Here is a 19,364-nt window from a genome sequence, read left to right on the forward strand (position 1 = left end):
ATAAAAATAATATTTTTCAAGTTGTATATAATCATTTCTTGATGTTAATAACTTTTTTTTTTAAATATATTATATATTGGTTTGAGCTTTATTTAACTTTGTTAATTGTTTATAGTTCTTTTGTAAGATAAATAATCTCAATGACTGTTTACAATTTGAAAACATTATTTTTTGAAGGATTTAAAACATAATATGTTGTCTTTTATAAAAACTATTTATGTAATTTTTTTTCTTCCTTATGACAGTTGTAATTGGGCAGTTATAATTAAATAGTCAACTGAAATTAATAAATTTGCAAAATAGCGTGAAATATCCAAGAATTACAAAAATGTGTAAATACCGTGCTTCAATAATATTTGTGTTCTTCTTATTAATTTTTTTTTAATGTGGTAAATGTTTATACCTCGTCAAAAAATTTAATGATAATGTCAAAAAAAATCTACAATGTAATTTTCACTATTTTAGTAAGAACTTAAAACTCTGGTTATTTTGTTTATCAATTAGTTTCAAATAGCTATTTTGTAATAACATTTCCGTTCATGATTTTAGAGTATTTTTTAAATTAAGAGAAACTTTCATTGAATAGAAACATCAATTACTTTATGCCAAGGATTGAAAAGTTGGTGGTTGATTTCATGTGTATAATCTCGAAATTAAAAATTGCGATGACCAATGAAAATGTTACGAATTTTTTTTTTAAATGTGTCAATGAAAATTTTAGTGATGGATTAAAACTGCGACATAGATAATGTTGCATAAAGTAATAAGTTCAAAAATCTAAACACACATAATATATTTTTTTTTATATCCAAACAGTTCAATTGGGGACTTGGGGCTAGACACGTTTTTTTTTTAGCCGCTCGAGGCTAGACATCAAATGCCGAATGATGATGGACGGACGCCAAGCTCGGGACATTGGACGTCGGACTGAACGGATGCGGGTCTTGATCATTGCATTAGAATGTTGCTGCTTTTGTTGTTGTTGCCTTTTACTATATTAGTGAACACATCTTCTTTAATAGTTGATGTCATTTTTACTCCTTTGATATCTTTATCGCCAATATATGACAATATCACTCTATGGTGAGACAGCACCCCCTCATAATATATTTTGTATCACAATATAATCTTGGGCAGATGACATCATCAGACGCGAAGAATTTTGGGTGGATGACAATATCGAAAAATATTGGGCGGATGACATCATCAAGCATGAAGAATTTTGGGCGGATGACATCACCATGTGGGAAGAATCTTGAGCGGATGATGTCATCAGGCAAGAAGAATTTTGAACAGATGACATCATCAGGCGGGAAGCCCAATCGGGCTTTTCTTGTTGGGGATGGGGCTCAATTATGAGTTTTTGGTCTTGTTTATGGGCTGAGTAAAAATATGGGCCAACAACTATTAAGGGTTGATTTTGTTTAGCATGCTCACTTAATTTGATTTTTTTTTTTTTTTTTTTTTTTTTTTTTTGCTTCGACACTCTATCTCATGTTCAAAAGATCTCATGGCACATACAACAACTCCTTACATGTTTTTATTTATTTTTGTCTACAACGGGAATGAGAACGAGAGATATCTTTATTGTACGAAACACCAAATTCCATTTGAAAGCCGATTCCTCATCTTTCAAGACTGTTTCTTTGCCGAGGACACACCGACCATTGAAAGAATGTGGCGAACTATGTCAGCCGCGGCATTAGGCTTTGCAGCTTTCAGAGCCTTCTCCGACATTTCTCTCAATTTTCTTTCATCCCCTATACACCACCAGCAACAGCAAAAACAATCCCAACCATTCAATTCTCGTCTAACTATTTATTTCTTTGTGATAATAATTACAACATATCTTTCTAAGCCCCCATATTCATCAGTACTAAATACATCCAAGGAATTTGTGTCTTGAGAGTCTTTGATCAACCTGTTTATCAGGTTAAAGTATCTCTTGTCGGATCAATTAGAGTTCACCACACATTTTTTTAGCCTCTCTACTAGTGTTTCAAATTCCCCGAAAGCCGTTATTAAAAAAAAAAGGATTAAATAAGCTGGTTTATTCTTTCTTAATCGTAAAACGTAACTTTCAAGGTCGTGTAGGTATTTTTGAAATGTGGGTTTTCGTAGAATAGTCGCAAAATTTTGCAGAGCTGATTTGTGAAACCGAAACGTACCTAGCAATTCTAAAACGGCGAGTTTCAGGTTGGTTGAATCGAGGTCCTCTTCAAGTATAACCCTCGCGCCGGCCAAGTCTGCCATCATAGAAGCATTTTTGAATTGGTGTCCTTCCGCAACAAATGGTGACGGTATCTGCAAAATATTTATATTAAAAAAAAACAAGATTTAGTATATTCTATACGTAGCGAGAAGATTCGCACATAGAATTCTATTCAATCAACTAGCGAAAGTGAAACTTCCATCATAACATGATGTACCAGAATGGAAGGCTTGCCATAGGCCAAGATCTCAGAGCAAGTCATCGCACCCGCTCTAGAAATGATCAGATCTGCTGCTCGGTACACCAAATCCATGGAGTGTATGAACCTTTATGAAAGAAATTTTCTCGAGCTTCGTAAATAAGCATTGTACAAAAGCATCACATATACGATACGATTCAACTTGTGGTCCACGAATGTACCATAAACACGGCAACTCCTCGGACTCACTCATTTCATTATTTTGAGAGCCGTGCACGTTTGAATGTTAATATCACGGGATTTTTTTTTCTCGAAATCAACCGGCAAAAAGTCTAGAATTTTCGTATATGTCTTACTAAGTGCCTTGACATCTTTTATTTTTCCCTCTTGTACATATAAGAAGCATAGTAATGAGAGACAAGGGACTCTGAATCAATTATTTCCGTGTTATTCAAATTTAGCCATCTTGAATCGACCTTCATAAATAACCATTGTAGAAAAGAAAAGAAAAAAAAAACACATAACATATAACACAATTCAACTCATGATCCACAAATCTATCATAAACAAGATAGATTATCTTTGGACTCTCAAAATCAATTGAGACGAGTAAGTCATGACCTCTCATTCCTTATCGAGTCCTTTTATCAAAACACTAGATATCCCCAAATTTTTCCAAATTCCACAGGTCTCAAATCAAAATGACATTAATCGCTCATTCTTTCACGATGACAGACATCGACCCCCCTTTTCATCATGTTAATATCCTAACCACGTCCTACATTTACATACAATTTAACAATTTCATACTAAGTACTCTAACATACTTTATTATTCTCCAACCATTTCTGACCTCTTCTCTGCTGTGGAAAGAAGAACCAAATCCATGGAGTGAATCGACCTCCCATAAATAAGCATTGTAGAAAAAGCATAATATATAACGCAATTCGACTCGTGACCCACAAATCTATCATAAACAACGTACCACCAGATCCCCAAAATTTTCCAGATTCCACAGGTCTCGAATCAAAACGACATTAATCGCTCATTCTTTCACGACGACAAACGTCGTCGATGCCCCCATGTTATTTTGGGGAAATGGTGGTAAAAATACTCAAAGTTTGCTCTAACAGATAGTTATATACTCATTATTTTTCTTCTTGGGCAAAAATACCTCTTCTTACAAAATTAGTTACCCATAAATACTTCCGCCGTTAAAATTTACGTTTGAACTTACCGGTGCAAGTAGTTACGGCGTTACTAAATAGTAACATGTGGTATTTTTGCCAAAGAAAAAAAAGAAGAATGAGTATATAAGTAATGTTTTGTCTGAACATTGAGTATTTTTTTCACCATTAAGAATGTCCTACATTTACATACAACTTTCGAAACAAACTTAGAATGAGAAGGAGAAAACTTACGGAGCCAAGTGCAGACGGGGATGAGGTTTGACGAGACTCTCCATCTCGTCGAATCCGCGGGCCCCGGTCTGCCATATCACCCGCACCCTCTCGTCCTCCGCCAGCATCCGGCCGTGCGCGTCAAGCATCGCTGCGTTCACGCCAGTCGCCCCGAGAGACCCTCCCAACACCGCCACCACCCTCGCCACCTCAGCACCGGCCCCGGGGAAGAATCTCTCCACCGCCTCTTCCTTCGACGCCCCCGACCCCGAGACCGCCCTCACCGGGTTGCCGGCCACCACGCAGTCGCACTGCGCGGGAAAGTGCTCCGCGGCCGAGCCGAAAGCCAAGAAGACTGCGCCGGCGAGGCGGGATAGCGCCAGGTTGGCGATCCCGGGGACGGAGTTTTGCTCTTGGATCACCATCTTCGCAGGGGTCGAGATTGCCGCCGCGAGGCACGTTGGGAAGGAGACGTAGCCGCCGGTCCCGACCACGACGTCCGGGCGGAACTCCCGCAGCCTCGAGCGGGTCTCGAGAACGGAGGCGATGAGGTCGAACGGCATGGCCAGGTTCCGGGGAGAGAGCTTCGGCCGGTGGAGCCTGAGTGGTTTCATTGTATTTTCATGTGTAAACACCTAAGTGGTACTTTGGAAATTATCTAAGCTACTTGGTTATAAACACTTTTTTTTTCTAAAATATCTCGGTTGTCATTCTTACTATATGAATATACCTCATTTTATTTTAGGGCATTTTAGTTACCTAATCAAATTCAAACTCGAGTTTAAATAACTAGCCAACATTTTGTTTATTTTAGTAAATTAGCCATTTATCGCCATTTACCAAATTAATGCATGAATATGTTAGGGACAATCATGTAACTTACTATCTAATTAATGAGGCAACGTCATCACATGTAGTAAAATTTTAAACATATCTAAAACGTTGACTAGATTGCAAATACAACGTTTTAAGTGGCCTAGTACGTGAGATTCGAGAATATCAAAATATAACAACTCTTTTTTTCTTTTTCTTGTTATTTACATGTTTACTTAACTTTTACTTTTTACTATTTCATTTCAATTAATTTTTTTTTAATTATTTACGGTTCATTTAAAATGCAAAAAATTAGGTAATTAGTCAACTAAAACGTTTGGAATTGCTATATAGTCAACATTTTGTAAATCTTATGTGAATATGCATAAAGATAACATGGCCTTCCTGGTTTGTGCTTTCATTGAAATAAAATAGTGAGATATTTACGTCAATTTACACGTGTAAATACATGAACGTAACTATTTACTTAAAATTTACGAAAAGTTAGCTATATATCTAATAATATTGTGAGACTGTAAATGACTATATATGTAATTGACTTTTTAAAATACCACCAAAATACAGTTGCTTAGTTATTTTTTCAGGTAGTTATACAATATTTGAATTGACGAGGTATTCAGGGAATCAATGTCTTTAAACGAGTTATTTATAGAAAATAATTTATATACATTCTAATCGGTACCTGGCGACGGGGATGGGCGCGAAGTCAAAACCGGCGGCGGCGACGGCGGCGCTCTCCATGCTGTCAGGGCGGCCGAGGAAGAGAATCCGGGCGGCCGGGGCGGCGAGCTTGAGCTCCTCGGCGATGGCCACGGCGGGGTATATGTGCCCTCCGGTTCCGCCCGCGGCGAAGGCTACCCTGATGTCGTTCGCGGCGGTGGCATTGTCGTTTTTCAGGGAGCTCTTGATTTCCAAGGTTGATCTACCGTTGGGAGAAGGGAAGAAGAAATGAGGGTTTGGCGGTGATGAAAGCAAAGTGGGCATTGCGAGATCAAGATCGTGAGACGGCGAAGATTAACCAGAATTGGCATTTGGGTCTTGAATCTTTTGGTGTGTCACTCGCTCGATCATTCACTCACTCCACTTAAGTGGAGTTTTTTGGTCAGTGAGTGTTTTAAAGAAACATTGTTTATGTTCTAGTGAGAGATAACTCGGATAAGTTAATGACCTTGTAGTATCCTTATTTAATTCGTCACATTTTATATAAAAATAGAAATTAAATCTAGGGCAGTGTAGATTTATGGCCATTTTCAAACTTGAAATTGCAAAATAGCCACCTTTTGGATAATTATTATTTATTAGCCACACAACATTATTTTCTATCAGATATAGACTGAATTACCATTTAATTTAAATTTCGTCCAACTCATTAATTCATAATGAAAAAACGAAAATAATAATAAAAAAATTAATGATGCGATTAATAAGGCATATTTAAGGGTACACGTAACCAATTACACAATTTAAAAAAGAAAACCAAAACATATAAGTCATTCAACACATTAAAATCGCAGAAAAAAGCTCTTGGAGAAGATAAAGACCACGTATCAATGATAATTAACAATAATTAATTCTGCACAAAACCATAAAAATATTGACGAAAAGAGATAAACAAATACTTATTAACAAAAATTAACGATTATTTACTGTGAAGAACATATAATCTTGAGACCAGTACGTTATTAACGATTATTATTGATTATTAACTGTTATATATTACTAATTATTACTGCGAAAATTTGAAGAAAAAACAGAAAAATGAAACGAGCGCAGAGTAATTTTCTTTAAATCTTAAAACTTTTTTTTTTTAACTCACAAGCTTTTTTCTTATGAACTTCGAAATTTACTAAAAATAGCAACGGTTTTTTTTTTTTTAAGTTTATTTTGAAATCATAAAATCCAGATCCTATAATTAAGGAATTTAAATAATAATGATATTTTTTTAATACGAAAATAAATTTTATTAATTAACTAATAAGGGTATATTCGGTACAAAATAAGTGGTTTCACTCGCCACATCATCAATTTGGCTAATTATCAATTATTAACTAAACGTTGGTTATAATAAAATTAATATGTTTTAAGTGGTTTAGTTGTTAACAATTCTTTTATCTCTATATTTAATTTGTCAATAAATATTTAAATTTGTCACATTTTGTTACGTTTATTTAAATTTATATTCCAAACAAGCAATATATCTTTCACGCGTTGCTGCGGAATAATTAATAAATTTTAGTATGAAAGAAGAAATATATAGAGATATATCCATAAATATTTAGGTTTGAAAAAAAAATATTTCAAGTTTTTTTAAAACATTTTTATTTTATCTTTCTTATAAAAAGAAAACGGTACGAATGAATAATATTTCTGTTTAGGTCCAATCTCTTATTTTTTTTTCTTTGAAAAAAAAAAGTTTAAAAAAAAATCACAAAACACTGTTCATTGAACATGAGAGAGGGAGACTCTTCTCTCTTATATGTATATATATATACAAGCAATATATGTCTCGCGCGTTGCTGTGGAATAATTAATATATTTTAGTTTGAAAGAAGAAATATATAGAGATATGTCCATAAATATTTAAGTTTGAAAAAAATGTATTTAAAGTTTTATAAATATTTTTATCTTTCTGATAAAAAAAAATCGGTGTGAAATAGAGGGTATATATATAGTGTCCAAAATTAGAAAATTATGATCCTATGGAATAAAATTATGCAACAGGACGGATTTTTTTTTTCTTAGCCAGCAGCATGTTGTGTAATTTCACACGGTAATTTCACACGATGAAATTATTTTTGGTTGCAAATTGAGCTTTGGTTGCACCATTGCCAAACTCACACAACTAATCCCATTCCAGAAAAAAAAAGAAAAAAAAGAATCCGGTCTTCAAAAGCATAATAAACACAAGTTCGAAGCAAACCTAGGATCACTTATGCACACCGAAAGCTCTTAGGGGTCTCGGGTTTAAGGTTGCCACAACAAGGCTAAGCTCGCCAAGCAAGGTTGGTGCCTAGTCTCCAATCCTTCTTCGATAGCAGCTCGATCCTCAAGGCGAAGTATAATTCTTGGACGTCTTTTTTTCGAAGCCAAGGTGAACAGTTCTGCCTCGCAGATCTGATCCGCGTTCATCGGATTCACAAGGTCTTTTGGCAAGTCGACGTTCCTTGCGTGCTTCGTATCCCATTGGATCTTTCGCCGTCTCCCGACAGATTGATTTGGCACAACAGCGAGTCCGGACAATATACTGCTAAGTCGGGATACCGTCTCGCTATGGACACCACCCACACTTTTTTTTTTTTCTAAAGTGAAAGGTCTGGAATTCATTTCAGTTCAAAGATGTATTGGAGGCATAGGTGAGTATAGATAAAAGCACGGTATTGTTCCTAATTGCGGATTTTAAGTCAAAATAGCTATATTTTCAGTGGCACAATTTGGAATCGAGCTTCATTTCGTAAAGATTCATGCCAAGTTGAAAAGAAAGAAGAAAATAACCTAGTGCTAACTTGATAACATGAGCAATCCAAATGGAAAATATTGAGGGGACACAGTCAGACAAGAGACCTCAATTACAAATTGGAGGCAGTTCTCAAGAGGATTCCGATTCTATGGTCGCCGAGCTATTGGGGAACAAAGCCTCAACTTGGGAGATAGCTGAGCGAGCGTCTTCGATCTCCGGTCCCGTCTTCAGATCCGACTCTTCCAAAGCTGCTTTCAGATCCGCCAATGACGCGACAAGCCTCTTTCGACAGTCGGGAATCATCATCCTCGACTCTCCCAACACATTTTCCTGATCCCATTTACAATCAATCAACATCAAAATTACCCTAGACATCGAATTTGTATTCCAACGAGTTCAACTTCAATCAAACCTGTTGCTTGAGATCGTAAGGATCGGCATTGTTTTCCTTCATTTTCGCAGTCTTGGCAGCTTCGGATTCGACTTCTTTCTCGTAAGAGTGAAGCTCTTTCACTAACCGTTTGCAAGTGCTGGTCTTGATCTTCAGGCTCTTCAACGCTGCCGCCATTCTCGCACAAACCTATCAAAACATGGAGAAATAATTTACGGTCATGATATTATCTACGGTCAGTTGAAAAAACCAAATGAAAATAAAACTAGAGAGTGAGAAGAAACGAGAATGAAAGAAACGAGAATGAGAGAAACATCCACTCGATCAACACGACAACAACAATCAACTAACCTATAAGCTAATTCAAACCTCAACTTCACCCAATCCAATCAAAACCCTAAATTCGCCTCTTGAATTTTCGAGCAAGAAAAGAAGAAATTTTTTGAACACTCACCTTACAATGGTGTTGAGGTCGGTCGAATCTCGCCAATTTTTCCTTTTCTTTTTCTTGATTCTTTCTTTTCTCTCTCTCTCTCTCTAGTTTTATTTCAAAGTGGGGTATTCGTATCGATCAAATCTAAGTTTGCTAATGTGCCCTTAAAAGTTTATTCTTTCTCAACTTTATGTCTAAAGAATCAAATATATATATATATATATAGTTACTACCTTTCCTTAATATCAAAGTAAATGTTCGTTAGAAGTTAGAACACTACCAATTTACTATTATTATTATTGCTATTTATATCATTATTGCTAGAATAAAATGAATATATGCATTTGACAGTGAGTACTTTGTTTTGATATTTTAAACCACAAGTGCAGATCTATATAATAATAATAATAATAGATCAACGAGGATGAGAAAGTGTTTTTATAGGTGTCAATAACTTGAATGAGTTTAGAACATGTATATAAGAAAAGAAATTTTTTGAAATTTAACTAATATTATTTATTAAACAATTATTTAATGAAAATTTGTTAAAAAAATTCATAATAAATTAGTTAATTTTATTTTTATTTCTATTAAAATTAGTTAACATTTACAAGATCCAAAGTAGTATATAAAGGAATGTAATCACTTTGATGGGTTGAATACACATATTCTTTTAGTTTAAAATTTAAAATATTGGCCCTGGATTTTGTACCGGGACTCGGCGGTTCCCAATTTTCCATGCGGGGAACCGATCAATTTCTTAGATATTATAGTCCTTGAAGTTGTCTACTTCCCTTGCAAGTATGTCAAAGGGGCTGAAGTGATTATCATTTGTAATAGCATAGATTAGAGCAGGGTTGTAGTATTGACATTTCACCTAACATTAGTCATTTCATTTAATCTCGAGATGATCTCGTCATTGATACAAGGTATGCAACGGAAATTGATCGTTTAGACTGAGTTGCATGAATCATTTGAATATAAAGTAGATGAAAAAATTGCAGCTAAAGTCTCTCAGTTGGAACTGCGTTAAAGATGCATATTATTTTGATTTATTTGTTAACTTAAATTAATCGGTTAAAATTAATCGTTAAGTTAATTTTAACCAACTAAATTTCAGTTAACCTAGATTATATGACTTATTGAATAAAAAATAATGTAATATATTATTATTCAAATTAAATTAATTTATTTAACTTTAATTATAACTAATAATATCTATTAATAAATTTAATTGAATTTAACAAAAATTTATTTATGAATTTATAATAATTTAAAAAAAAATTATATCAATTTATTGGAAGCTTCCTCAGTGTTCCCATATAATTTTACAACTTCTGTATTGTAAAATTCTTGGAATCTAGAGCGTCCATTATAAATTATACGGTTCGGATTTCATTAAGGCTTATAATTTAAAATGGAACCTACTATCGACAACTCTTTGAGCTTAGGGTTAAATTAGGATTTAATACCACATCTTAGGGCTCTTCAGCATGTAGGCGTGTCGCGAGGACCTAACACAATCAAACATCTATAAATATTAAATAACCTGATTTCTCATAATTTTGAGGTAAATTATCTCTTTACAAGGGAAACTAATGTCAAAATACTATATCACTCTCTAATCATTTTGTTTTCTTTAGGCGACGACGACCTAAAATCTTGTTTTTCGACGAGGGGAAGATCAAGATCACTACCATCTAGATCGTCTCTCTCGAGACTCTTGATGATCATGGTTTGTTCAAGTTTGTTCCCAATTTGTTATAGTCTTTTTGCGACCAATAGAAGTAATCTCATCTTCATCACAATTTCGAGGATACTCTTGAAATTGCAATATTTTGGATCCACCTCAATCGGTTACGATCCTCTTGGAATTGCCGAAAAAATTTCCCCAAAGACTTCAAGCGGTGCAGACTGCAGACGAGTCTCCACCCCATCACATATTTCATGTGTTGGAAAATTGCATTAGCAATAATAATAAGAGAAATTGTTCCATTTGACACCAATTTCATAATATTTTCTCACTTTCCATCAAAAGACTAATTTGGCCAAAAATGTCACCGATATGTTAACAATGTTGACATCTATGCCAACAATGTTGACATCTAATAGTAAAGGACAAAAACAGATGTCAACATTGTTGACATAGATGATGGCATTTTAGGTCAAATTAGTCTTTTGGTAGAAAGTGAAAAAATGTTATGAAATTGGTAGCTAATAGACTAATTTATCTAATAATAATAAATGTAAAATTGCAAAAGAAAGTAAAAAAGTTGTCCACAAAGTAATTGACACTTAAATAACAATTAACAAGTAAAGTCACGGTCACTTCGAAGTCAAGTGGCAAACCCCGTAATTAGCTCTAGAAATCAAGGGCTTTTAGTCAACTTCTTAGCCTCAGCCTTATAAAGCTCCCCTTTTATTTACTCTCAGAACAGACTAAACTCAAAGGGTAAAAGCAATGGGAAACTCAAGAGCGACAGCAGTCATGGCGATCTGCTTAATCCTGGCCGTCCACATGGCCACGCTGGCCTCGTCCTCGGTCGTCGATTTCATAGGGGACCTTTGGATCTCGTCGGCGAGATCGGAGTGTTCGGCGGCAGGAGATTGCCTCATCGGTGACGTGGACTTCGAGATGGAGATGGAAATGGACTCGGAGAGCCACCGGCGCATTTTAGCGCAGAGGAGGTACATCAGCTACGGTGCGCTGAGGAGGAACACTGTTCCATGCTCGCGACGCGGCGCCTCGTACTACAATTGCCGGCCCGGAGCTCAGGCGAATCCCTACTCTCGCGGTTGCAGTGCCATCGCTCGCTGTAGAAGATAATTTGTATTTCAATTATTGTTATTATTATTAATGATTATTTATGTGATTTTTATATGAATTAATATCGTTATTATTGTTTCATAATATATATATATATGCCAAATGCTGTAAGAATGAGAAGAATATTTGAAGTCAACAGAGTATTTGAGAACAGAAATGAATGATTATTATAATATGTTAATTTATCTTCTGATTTTTCTTTGGTCCCTTTGTGTCAAAAATTAAATAATTAGTTATCATGGTTTTAGATGTTCATTATTTTTGTAGTTAAATTAAATTTTGAGACATCAATGGTTTTGGTCTTAGTTCATAAAGGAACTTATGAAGTTCGTATATTAAGACTTCAGTTTCTCACCAATAAATTTGAGAGTCTGAAAATGCTCGATGAAGAGACTATAGCTGACTTCAACGTTCGCCTATATGACATTGCAAATGATTCTTTTATTCTTTGAGTGAAGGTGCAGGAAAAAAACATGGCTCCGAAGATTTTGAGATCTAGTCCCAAGAGATTTGACAATGAAAAGGCGTAGAATAACCAATAAGGTGATAATATTGTTGAACTTTTTACTTTGCTTGCCAAGAATTTGAGGGATTTTCCTAATGGATGGTCGCTTCCGGGTTTTTCGATACGGAAGCTTGGTTCTCGTCGTTCGCGAGTCTCGGATTTTTTGTGAATTGGAACAAAGACTTGGCTTGTTTAGAGCGTTGTCTATGCAATATCGTTACATGAACAGATATTTTTAGATGAGTAATAAGTGTCCAAAATTAAAAATTCAAGGAGATGATTGTTGAATAGAAGCTTTAATAGACATAAAAAAATTACACGTCTAGAATTAGTTTTGTGTTCAAGGCAAGAGATGTTGCTAAAACGTCTATAAACAATGAAACATTTCGGATACATAATAACACCACAACTTATACTATGATCCATATAAATCGATAATATGATACATATATTTCAGGTGGGCGAGATCTGAACAACATCATTTTTGATGATATGATATCCATATCCCTCTTTCTTTGACACATGGATATACTACAACGTCGATGATGAGAAAGAGCTTGTTGCTGGCTTGGAAAACAATCTTTCATCAGGAGATCTCGGCGAAGATAGTGTAGGCTTTGTTGGGATTCGCAAGGCTTCTAAACTCCCTTCCAACATTTCAATAACTTTACTCATCGAGGGTCGATCCGATGGCGCAATTTGTATACACCAAAGCCCAACTATGATCATCTTCCTCGTCGCTCGATTTTCCTCGTCGGTCATGTCATCCCACAATCTTAAATTACTTCCGAGTTCAAGTTGGTTATAAATCCAATCGGGAAAATAAATCTGGCTTATTTTGCTCGCTTCAACTTTAGTGTTCTTTCTACCCCCCACCATCTCAAGCATCATCATTCCGTAGCTATAAACGTCGGATTTGGATGAAATTGCACCAAAATTTCGGTTGCAAACTTCAGGAGCTATGTATCCTATCGTGCCTCTCGCGTTCAACAATGACACACAGCTCTCTTTGTTTGGGCAAAGCTTAGCGAGACCGAAATCAGAAATTTTTGGACGTAAATCTTCGTCCAAGAGGATGTTATGGGGTTTTATGTCGAAATGAAAAATTCGAGTGTTGCAACCACGGTGCAAATACTCAAGACCTCGAGCGATCCCCGTCGCAATCTCAATCATTTTCGCGCACGGCAAGTTTGGCCTAGCTTGAGAAGCATTTTCGTTGTACACAAACTTCTCAAGTGATCCATTAGGCATGAACTCGTAGACGAGAGCCCTTTTTCGACCTTCGAAACAAAACCCTAAAAGCGTGACGATATTGACATGAGAGGTCCTGCTAATGCTCACAACCTCATTGAGAAATTCTTCGCCGTTGCCTTTTGATGAGTTCAAGAGTTTCACGGCCACAACACGACCATCTCGTAACTCTCCTTTGTAGACCTCGCCGTAACCTCCTTCTCCCAACTTGTCTTTGAACGATTTGGTAATTTTCTTCAATTCCGAGTATTTGTATATTTTTGCCATTAGGTTTCCGTAGTCTCTTATAAATGCTGGTATATCTTGATCGCCTCTATTACCGGTTGACAAAAGGCTCTTTCTTTTCGTGTAGCACCAACCCGTGAAGCACATAAAGAGCAACAGCACTGACACGCCGGTAACCACTGTTCGATACAGTGATTTCATCACTAAATACTAAATTTAAAATAAAAGAAAGTCATTGGAAAAAAAAAACGATAAATGAGTATGTTACCTAGAGTGCCTTTGAGCTCCCAATTACGAATTCCTGCGAAGTTAACAGGTGAAGAATGAATTTTTTGAACAACTGAGATATTTATTTCAAACTTAAAAGATCTTGTATATACAAAAAGTTTAATACAAGTCTATACATTATTTTTGTCGGAAATCAACATTTCTTAATTCATTATAAAATGATTTGTAAATTATACATCTGTTTTTGTGGTTTGAATTTTTTCTTAGTATACAAGTTTACATGTATTTTATATGTATAATTTGCAGTATCACTTCCAATAATGCAGGGAAACTGTACAACGTATTGCACTCTTGTATCATACAAACTAGTCGCTTGTTTAGCGGTGATAACCATGTTTCTAATAGAAATCTTTTAATAAAATGGTTAAATCTCTTGGTTTAAATTCTATTTTTACTGAAATTAAAGATTCTACCATATTAAAGCTCTAGTCATCTCGATTTATTTTATATTATTTTAACTGAATTTTAATGTAAGGGTTTAACCATTGGGGGTAAGCACCTATCACAAGGCTTATTGGAATTTGTGAGTTACTATTAGGCTCTCTAAACCCACTTAAAATTAGGTAATTTTTATAGTACTTAACAATTAATAACTAATTCATCAAAACTCATTTTACAAATACAGTCAAACTATATAAGAAAGCTGAGTTCATAAATAATCAAATAAGAGTATTTATTAGCTCATTTTCTTAGAGTCTAATTGTGAACTATGAGCTAAATAATCAAAACTCCAATATAAGAGTATTGTCCACTATGTTATGGTGGTTTTTGTTACCAAAGAACATTTAGTTATCTTTCGAGTTCCGAGTTTGAGTTTCTAGTTGGTATTTTAGAAGATAAGGTACTCAAATGTCCTTTTCTATGGTCGGTGGTCCAAGGGTCCTTGAGTGTTTTGCTTCGACCATTAATCCTTAAAGGTAGGGGTGTTCATCAAAACCGCCAAACCGAACAATCCGATCATCCAAATCAAACTGCACTCTTTTTTAAACCGCCCCATTAAAACCCGATGAAGTTTGGGTTGTAACCAACCCAAACCGCAATTGTTTCGGGTTGGTTTGGTTTTTAATAGCCGTGAGATTGGGTTGAACCGAACCAACCCGATAGTGTTAATTATTTAATTTTTGTAAGATTGCAAATATTTTATATGTACTATTGTTAAAAAAAATATTTACGACTACATGAAAACTTGGTAATTTTATATGTACTATTGTAACGAAGGTACGAGTTCAGGAGGTAAAAATGAGATTTATTCTAAAAAATACTCACTATTATATTTTATTATTTACGACTACATGAAAACTTGGTAATTAAAAATATGCGTAATTTTAGTACGTAATTTTTTCAAAGATAAGTAAAATTTTAATTTTATTTGACAAAACGTTCTAGATATAATATACGTATATGATTTTCATTCGAGTTATAAAAAGTCATTTGTCGAGAATTGTAATCCGAAAAAAACCAACCCAAACCAACCCGATTATTTTCGGGTTGGTTTGAGTTTTAAAATTAAAAAATTAGTTATAGCGGTTCGGGTTGATAGAGCATGAAAAAACCGATTAACCCAACTCAATTACACCCCCTACTTAAAGGTATATTGAAAGAGTCATTGAATCGCTCAAAATTCAAAATTTAGTGTGATCGATCGTTCGTTAGAACCTCGCACAAAATATACTTTCATCATATGTTAGGAGTGGATCTTTATGGTGTTGAGGTTTCATACTTCAATATTATATGATGTTTGTACTCATAAATATTATGCCCTTTCTTTAAAAAATAGTTCTGCCTTGGGCTTTTGTAAAATAAAAAGGAGTATATTTGATATATGTATAGAAAGGGTTTTAACTTTCCCTAAACTGTCTTCAAAGAAAAAAAATAAATGATTAGAAAATTAGTCATATTTACATTTTTAGATTGCTATTTAATTAATTTTTTAGTAAATTTAGTATATAGACACGTTCACATATTTACACTTGTAAATTATATCACATTTTATTTTCCGCTCAGTGTGTAAATAAAATGGGGTATTTTACACAAATTGCCACCTCATCTAATTTGGTTATTTTTTTTTTAAGTTCTTAGCTAATTTGCAATTACATTTCAAATGGTTTAGCCTAAATATTCATTATTCAATTATAGAAGAGTTAAAGATGATTAAACAGGCGTACCATGATGATGATCACGCGTTACACATGCTCCAGAAGAATTAGATAGTTTTGATCCTTTGGAGCAAGTACAGTGAAACTGTAAATTTGAGTCGAATCCGCAACGCCCACTCGATCTGAAACATTGTGTACATCTTTCAAAGTCCAAGTAATTCACTTCAAACCCTTCCTTCAAGCCCTCGATCACTTCCACTTCTCCGACGCGTATACGACGCAAAACGCCGCGCGACACCGGAACTGTGACAACTCCGCACTTTCCGATCTCCTTCTCCGACACAGACCCCACACCCGAATCGTTTACGTAAACGACGCGCCGCCTATCGTCGCACCAAAAGCTACTGAACACATCGCCGTTTCCGTCGATCTCCGAGCAGTTGTAGAGCAGCGTGAGTTTCGCGACTCTCGTAGGGTTTAAAGCAAACAAGGAATGATTCAGTGTGGTGTGTCGAATCTCGGGAAGAGAACATGTATTCATAAGCAGGTCATTCCTAGCGAGGGTCATTATCCGGGTTCTTTGGTTGACGTGTAGTACCCGAAACTCGAGGCCTTCGATGTCGATAGCGCGTATTCGCTGTCGACGCAGCGGAGCTCGAAGCCGGTGTGAACGCAGTTTTCCGGGGTTGTGATATTGTTTCCCCAGAATGGGAAACGGAGGTCTGTGATATTGTCTCCACAGCTAAATATATCTGACGTGCATTCACGAGGGTATTTTGGGTATTGGGAGTGGGACGGGAAAGGAAAGGCGGCGAAGAAGAGCACACACCGCAATAATGCCACGGCTGAGAAGAAGAGCAAGCTGTGCTTCATCACTACTACTACTACGAAGAGGAAGGGTTTATTTTTGGTGGCGAGATATAGAAGAAGTAAAAACTAGTTCAATAGAAATCTCTTCTCTTTGAATATTCTTCTGTCTCTCTAGAACTGTAGTTAATTAGCTGTGGGATTGACTAAAGACTTCTCAGAATTTATTGCATGACGCGTTGGAAGAGAAACATATAGAAAGCGAACGAGGCTGTTGACGGACTTAGTGAGATGTTTTTGGTTTGGATTAGTGTAGAGAGAAATAATTGAAATACCATTGCCGTTATCGTTTCGGGACTCGGATTTTACTGGTATCCCAAGGTAAGCCAGAGATATACCGTGAAATTCAGAAAAGGAAAAGGAAAAGTGTATAATTGAGAATACCATTACCGTCGATGAATACCGTCAAATATCGTACTTACCGAGAGAAATGTAGTTAATAAATATTCTTAAAAAAATTCATACATAACATAGGATAAAAACGAAAAAAATCGACAAAAATAGTTCATAACAAAAATTCAACACAAACTTAATGACATAGTTCAATACAAAGTATAAAATCAAAATAATGATAATATTAATGTTAAAAATCAACTAATTATACATAAAATTTCCTATTTTACAACTAATTTAACAAAAAAACTCAAAAACACATTCTAATCTAAACCCTATTTTTGGATGTAAATTAAAAAAAAAAATTGGATACAAACTACAATTAAACACAATAATGCAGTTAGAAACTAAGAATTTGAACTAAACCATCAAAACTAATGACAAATTTCGTGAAAAACACTAAATTTCATAAGATTTTAAGAATTGTCTATATTTAACTATTTATCGGTAAATTTTCGTCGGAATGCGTGAGAATTTGTCTAAAGGTAATCGAAAAGTGGAAGGATTCCCCAAAAAATATCGAAAATCGGAACGATTTCCTCGAATTCCGTAGAAAATTCTGATTTTGTACATATCAGTACCGAAACTCTAAAAAAAAATGGTTTTCGATCGAAATCGGTGGAATTTCAATAATTTGTTTTTATGAACGATAAGTTAATATTCCTTGACGGTCAAATGAGTGTAAGGGTGGTGGGTCCCACCTGCAGCTCACATCAGCAATTTAATTTTTTATTGGTTCGGGTTTGTTGAAGTTTTGTGTCCGAGCGAAAGGGATTGGTTGATATGTTGATATTTTCTTTCTTGATACCTCTTTCGTTGATATGTTGAATAGTCTGCTCAAACACATAGAAGTCTGATCCTTTGTTTTTAAAAAACAAAAATGTCGCCCAAAATTTTTAAAAAATAGTTCAAAATTTATTTTATTAAAAAATAACTGATCATCGAACTTAATTAAATTAATTATTTAATTAATTAAATTAATCGTGTTCAATTATGTTAATTAATTGAATAGTCAATTTAATTAATTTTGGCTTGATTTGTTATTTTGTTAATAAAATAAAATTTAAACTAGATCTTTAAAAAAAATATTGAAGATTGAATACTACATGAATTAAAAATATCTTTTTGATTTAATTTACATGTTTAAATTACTATTAACCTAATAACTTAGATTTGTAACATGTACTTAATATAGACAATTACATTAAATTACAATTAGAATAAGAATGTTTACAATTTAATATTTTTATTATGAACATGCATACAAAATTATTTTTATGCAGTGGCGGACGCAGGTGGAGGGGTGAGGATGCCTTGGCCCCTCTCCAATCAAAATTTTCAGTCCAAATAATTTTCAGCCAATTTTTTTTTTTTTCTTTACGGCTAAACTTTTTTTAGGGGTGAAATCGGTTCGGTTCGGTTCGGTTTTGGACCAATTTGAAAACCGAAACCGAATTTTCGGTTTTGAAAATTTTGGACCAATGACCGAACCGAATTGGTCAAAAACCGAAAATTCGGTTAACCGGTTTTGTAAAACCGATAACCGATTTTATAACCGTTTTAAAACTGTTTAACCAGTTTCGAAACCGGTTAACCGAAAAAATCGGTTAACCGATTTCAAAACTGGTTAACCAGTTTTAAAGATGTTATAATTATCCAAATCGGTTATCCGGTTCAAATCGGTTAACCGATTAAAATCGGTTATCCGGTTTAAAACTGGTTATCCGGTTTCAAAACTGGATAAAAAAAAAATCGGTTAAATAACCGATAACCGAATTTTTGGATTTTCAAAACCGATAACCGAACCGATTCTTAAATTCGGTTTCGGTTAACCGAACTGAATTTTCGGTTTGATGATGTGGCACCGAATTTCGGTTCCGGATCGGTTCGGTTATCGGTTTAACCAATTTTCGGTCAATTTTTGTACACCCCTAACTTTTTTTTGTCCTCTCCTAAAAAAGACTTCTGGGTCCGTCACTGTTTTTA

At 34.9% G+C, this 19,364-nt stretch overlaps 3 protein-coding genes and 1 pseudogene across 5 annotated transcripts; 1 reads left to right on the top strand and 3 right to left on the bottom strand.

The window, feature by feature from the left end:
- Window positions 1-1,438: 1,438 nt before the first annotated feature.
- On the bottom strand, window positions 1,439-5,788 carry LOC149384065 (UDP-Glycosyltransferase superfamily protein). The gene is made up of 5 exons (XM_089629574.1): window positions 5,328-5,788; window positions 3,833-4,411; window positions 2,430-2,538; window positions 2,169-2,304; window positions 1,439-1,760 (listed from the first exon to the last, which is right to left on the bottom strand). The coding sequence occupies exons 1-5, from the start codon at window positions 5,627-5,629 to the stop codon at window positions 1,633-1,635; spliced, it is 1,254 nt and encodes a 417-aa protein (XP_089485700.1). The 5' UTR covers window positions 5,630-5,788; the 3' UTR covers window positions 1,439-1,632.
- Window positions 5,789-8,060: 2,272 nt separating this feature from the next.
- On the bottom strand, window positions 8,061-9,124 carry KIS (tubulin folding cofactor A (KIESEL)). 2 transcript variants are annotated; one of them, XM_089628116.1, is made up of 3 exons: window positions 8,948-9,124; window positions 8,515-8,682; window positions 8,061-8,432 (listed from the first exon to the last, which is right to left on the bottom strand). In XM_089628116.1, exons 2-3 carry the CDS (start codon window positions 8,668-8,670, stop codon window positions 8,232-8,234), a joined length of 357 nt encoding a protein of 118 aa, XP_089484242.1. In that variant the 5' UTR covers window positions 8,671-8,682; window positions 8,948-9,124; the 3' UTR covers window positions 8,061-8,231. The 2 variants fall into 2 exon arrangements, with proteins under 2 accessions (XP_089484242.1, XP_089484243.1); XM_089628117.1 differs by having other exon boundaries at window positions 8,845-9,111.
- Window positions 9,125-11,341: 2,217 nt separating this feature from the next.
- LOC149384067 (rapid alkalinization factor 23-like) lies at window positions 11,342-11,933 on the top strand. Its single transcript, XM_089628792.1, has one exon. It carries the CDS (start codon window positions 11,388-11,390, stop codon window positions 11,751-11,753), a length of 366 nt encoding a protein of 121 aa, XP_089484918.1. The 5' UTR covers window positions 11,342-11,387; the 3' UTR covers window positions 11,754-11,933.
- A 614-nt stretch (window positions 11,934-12,547) lies between these two features.
- On the bottom strand, window positions 12,548-16,686 carry LOC149384068 (PR5-like receptor kinase pseudogene; annotated as a pseudogene). Its single transcript, XR_016301590.1, has 3 exons — window positions 16,317-16,686; window positions 14,003-14,074; window positions 12,548-13,913 (listed from the first exon to the last, which is right to left on the bottom strand). The product of XR_016301590.1 is annotated as a PR5-like receptor kinase pseudogene (transcript).
- Between the last annotated feature and the right edge of the window lie 2,678 nt (window positions 16,687-19,364).

This window comes from Urtica dioica, chromosome 10 (genome assembly GCF_054948205.1).
Source record: "Urtica dioica subsp. dioica isolate 48M chromosome 10, U.dioica_male_clone48M_v1_H2, whole genome shotgun sequence".
Lineage (NCBI taxonomy): Eukaryota > Viridiplantae > Streptophyta > Magnoliopsida > Rosales > Urticaceae > Urtica > Urtica dioica.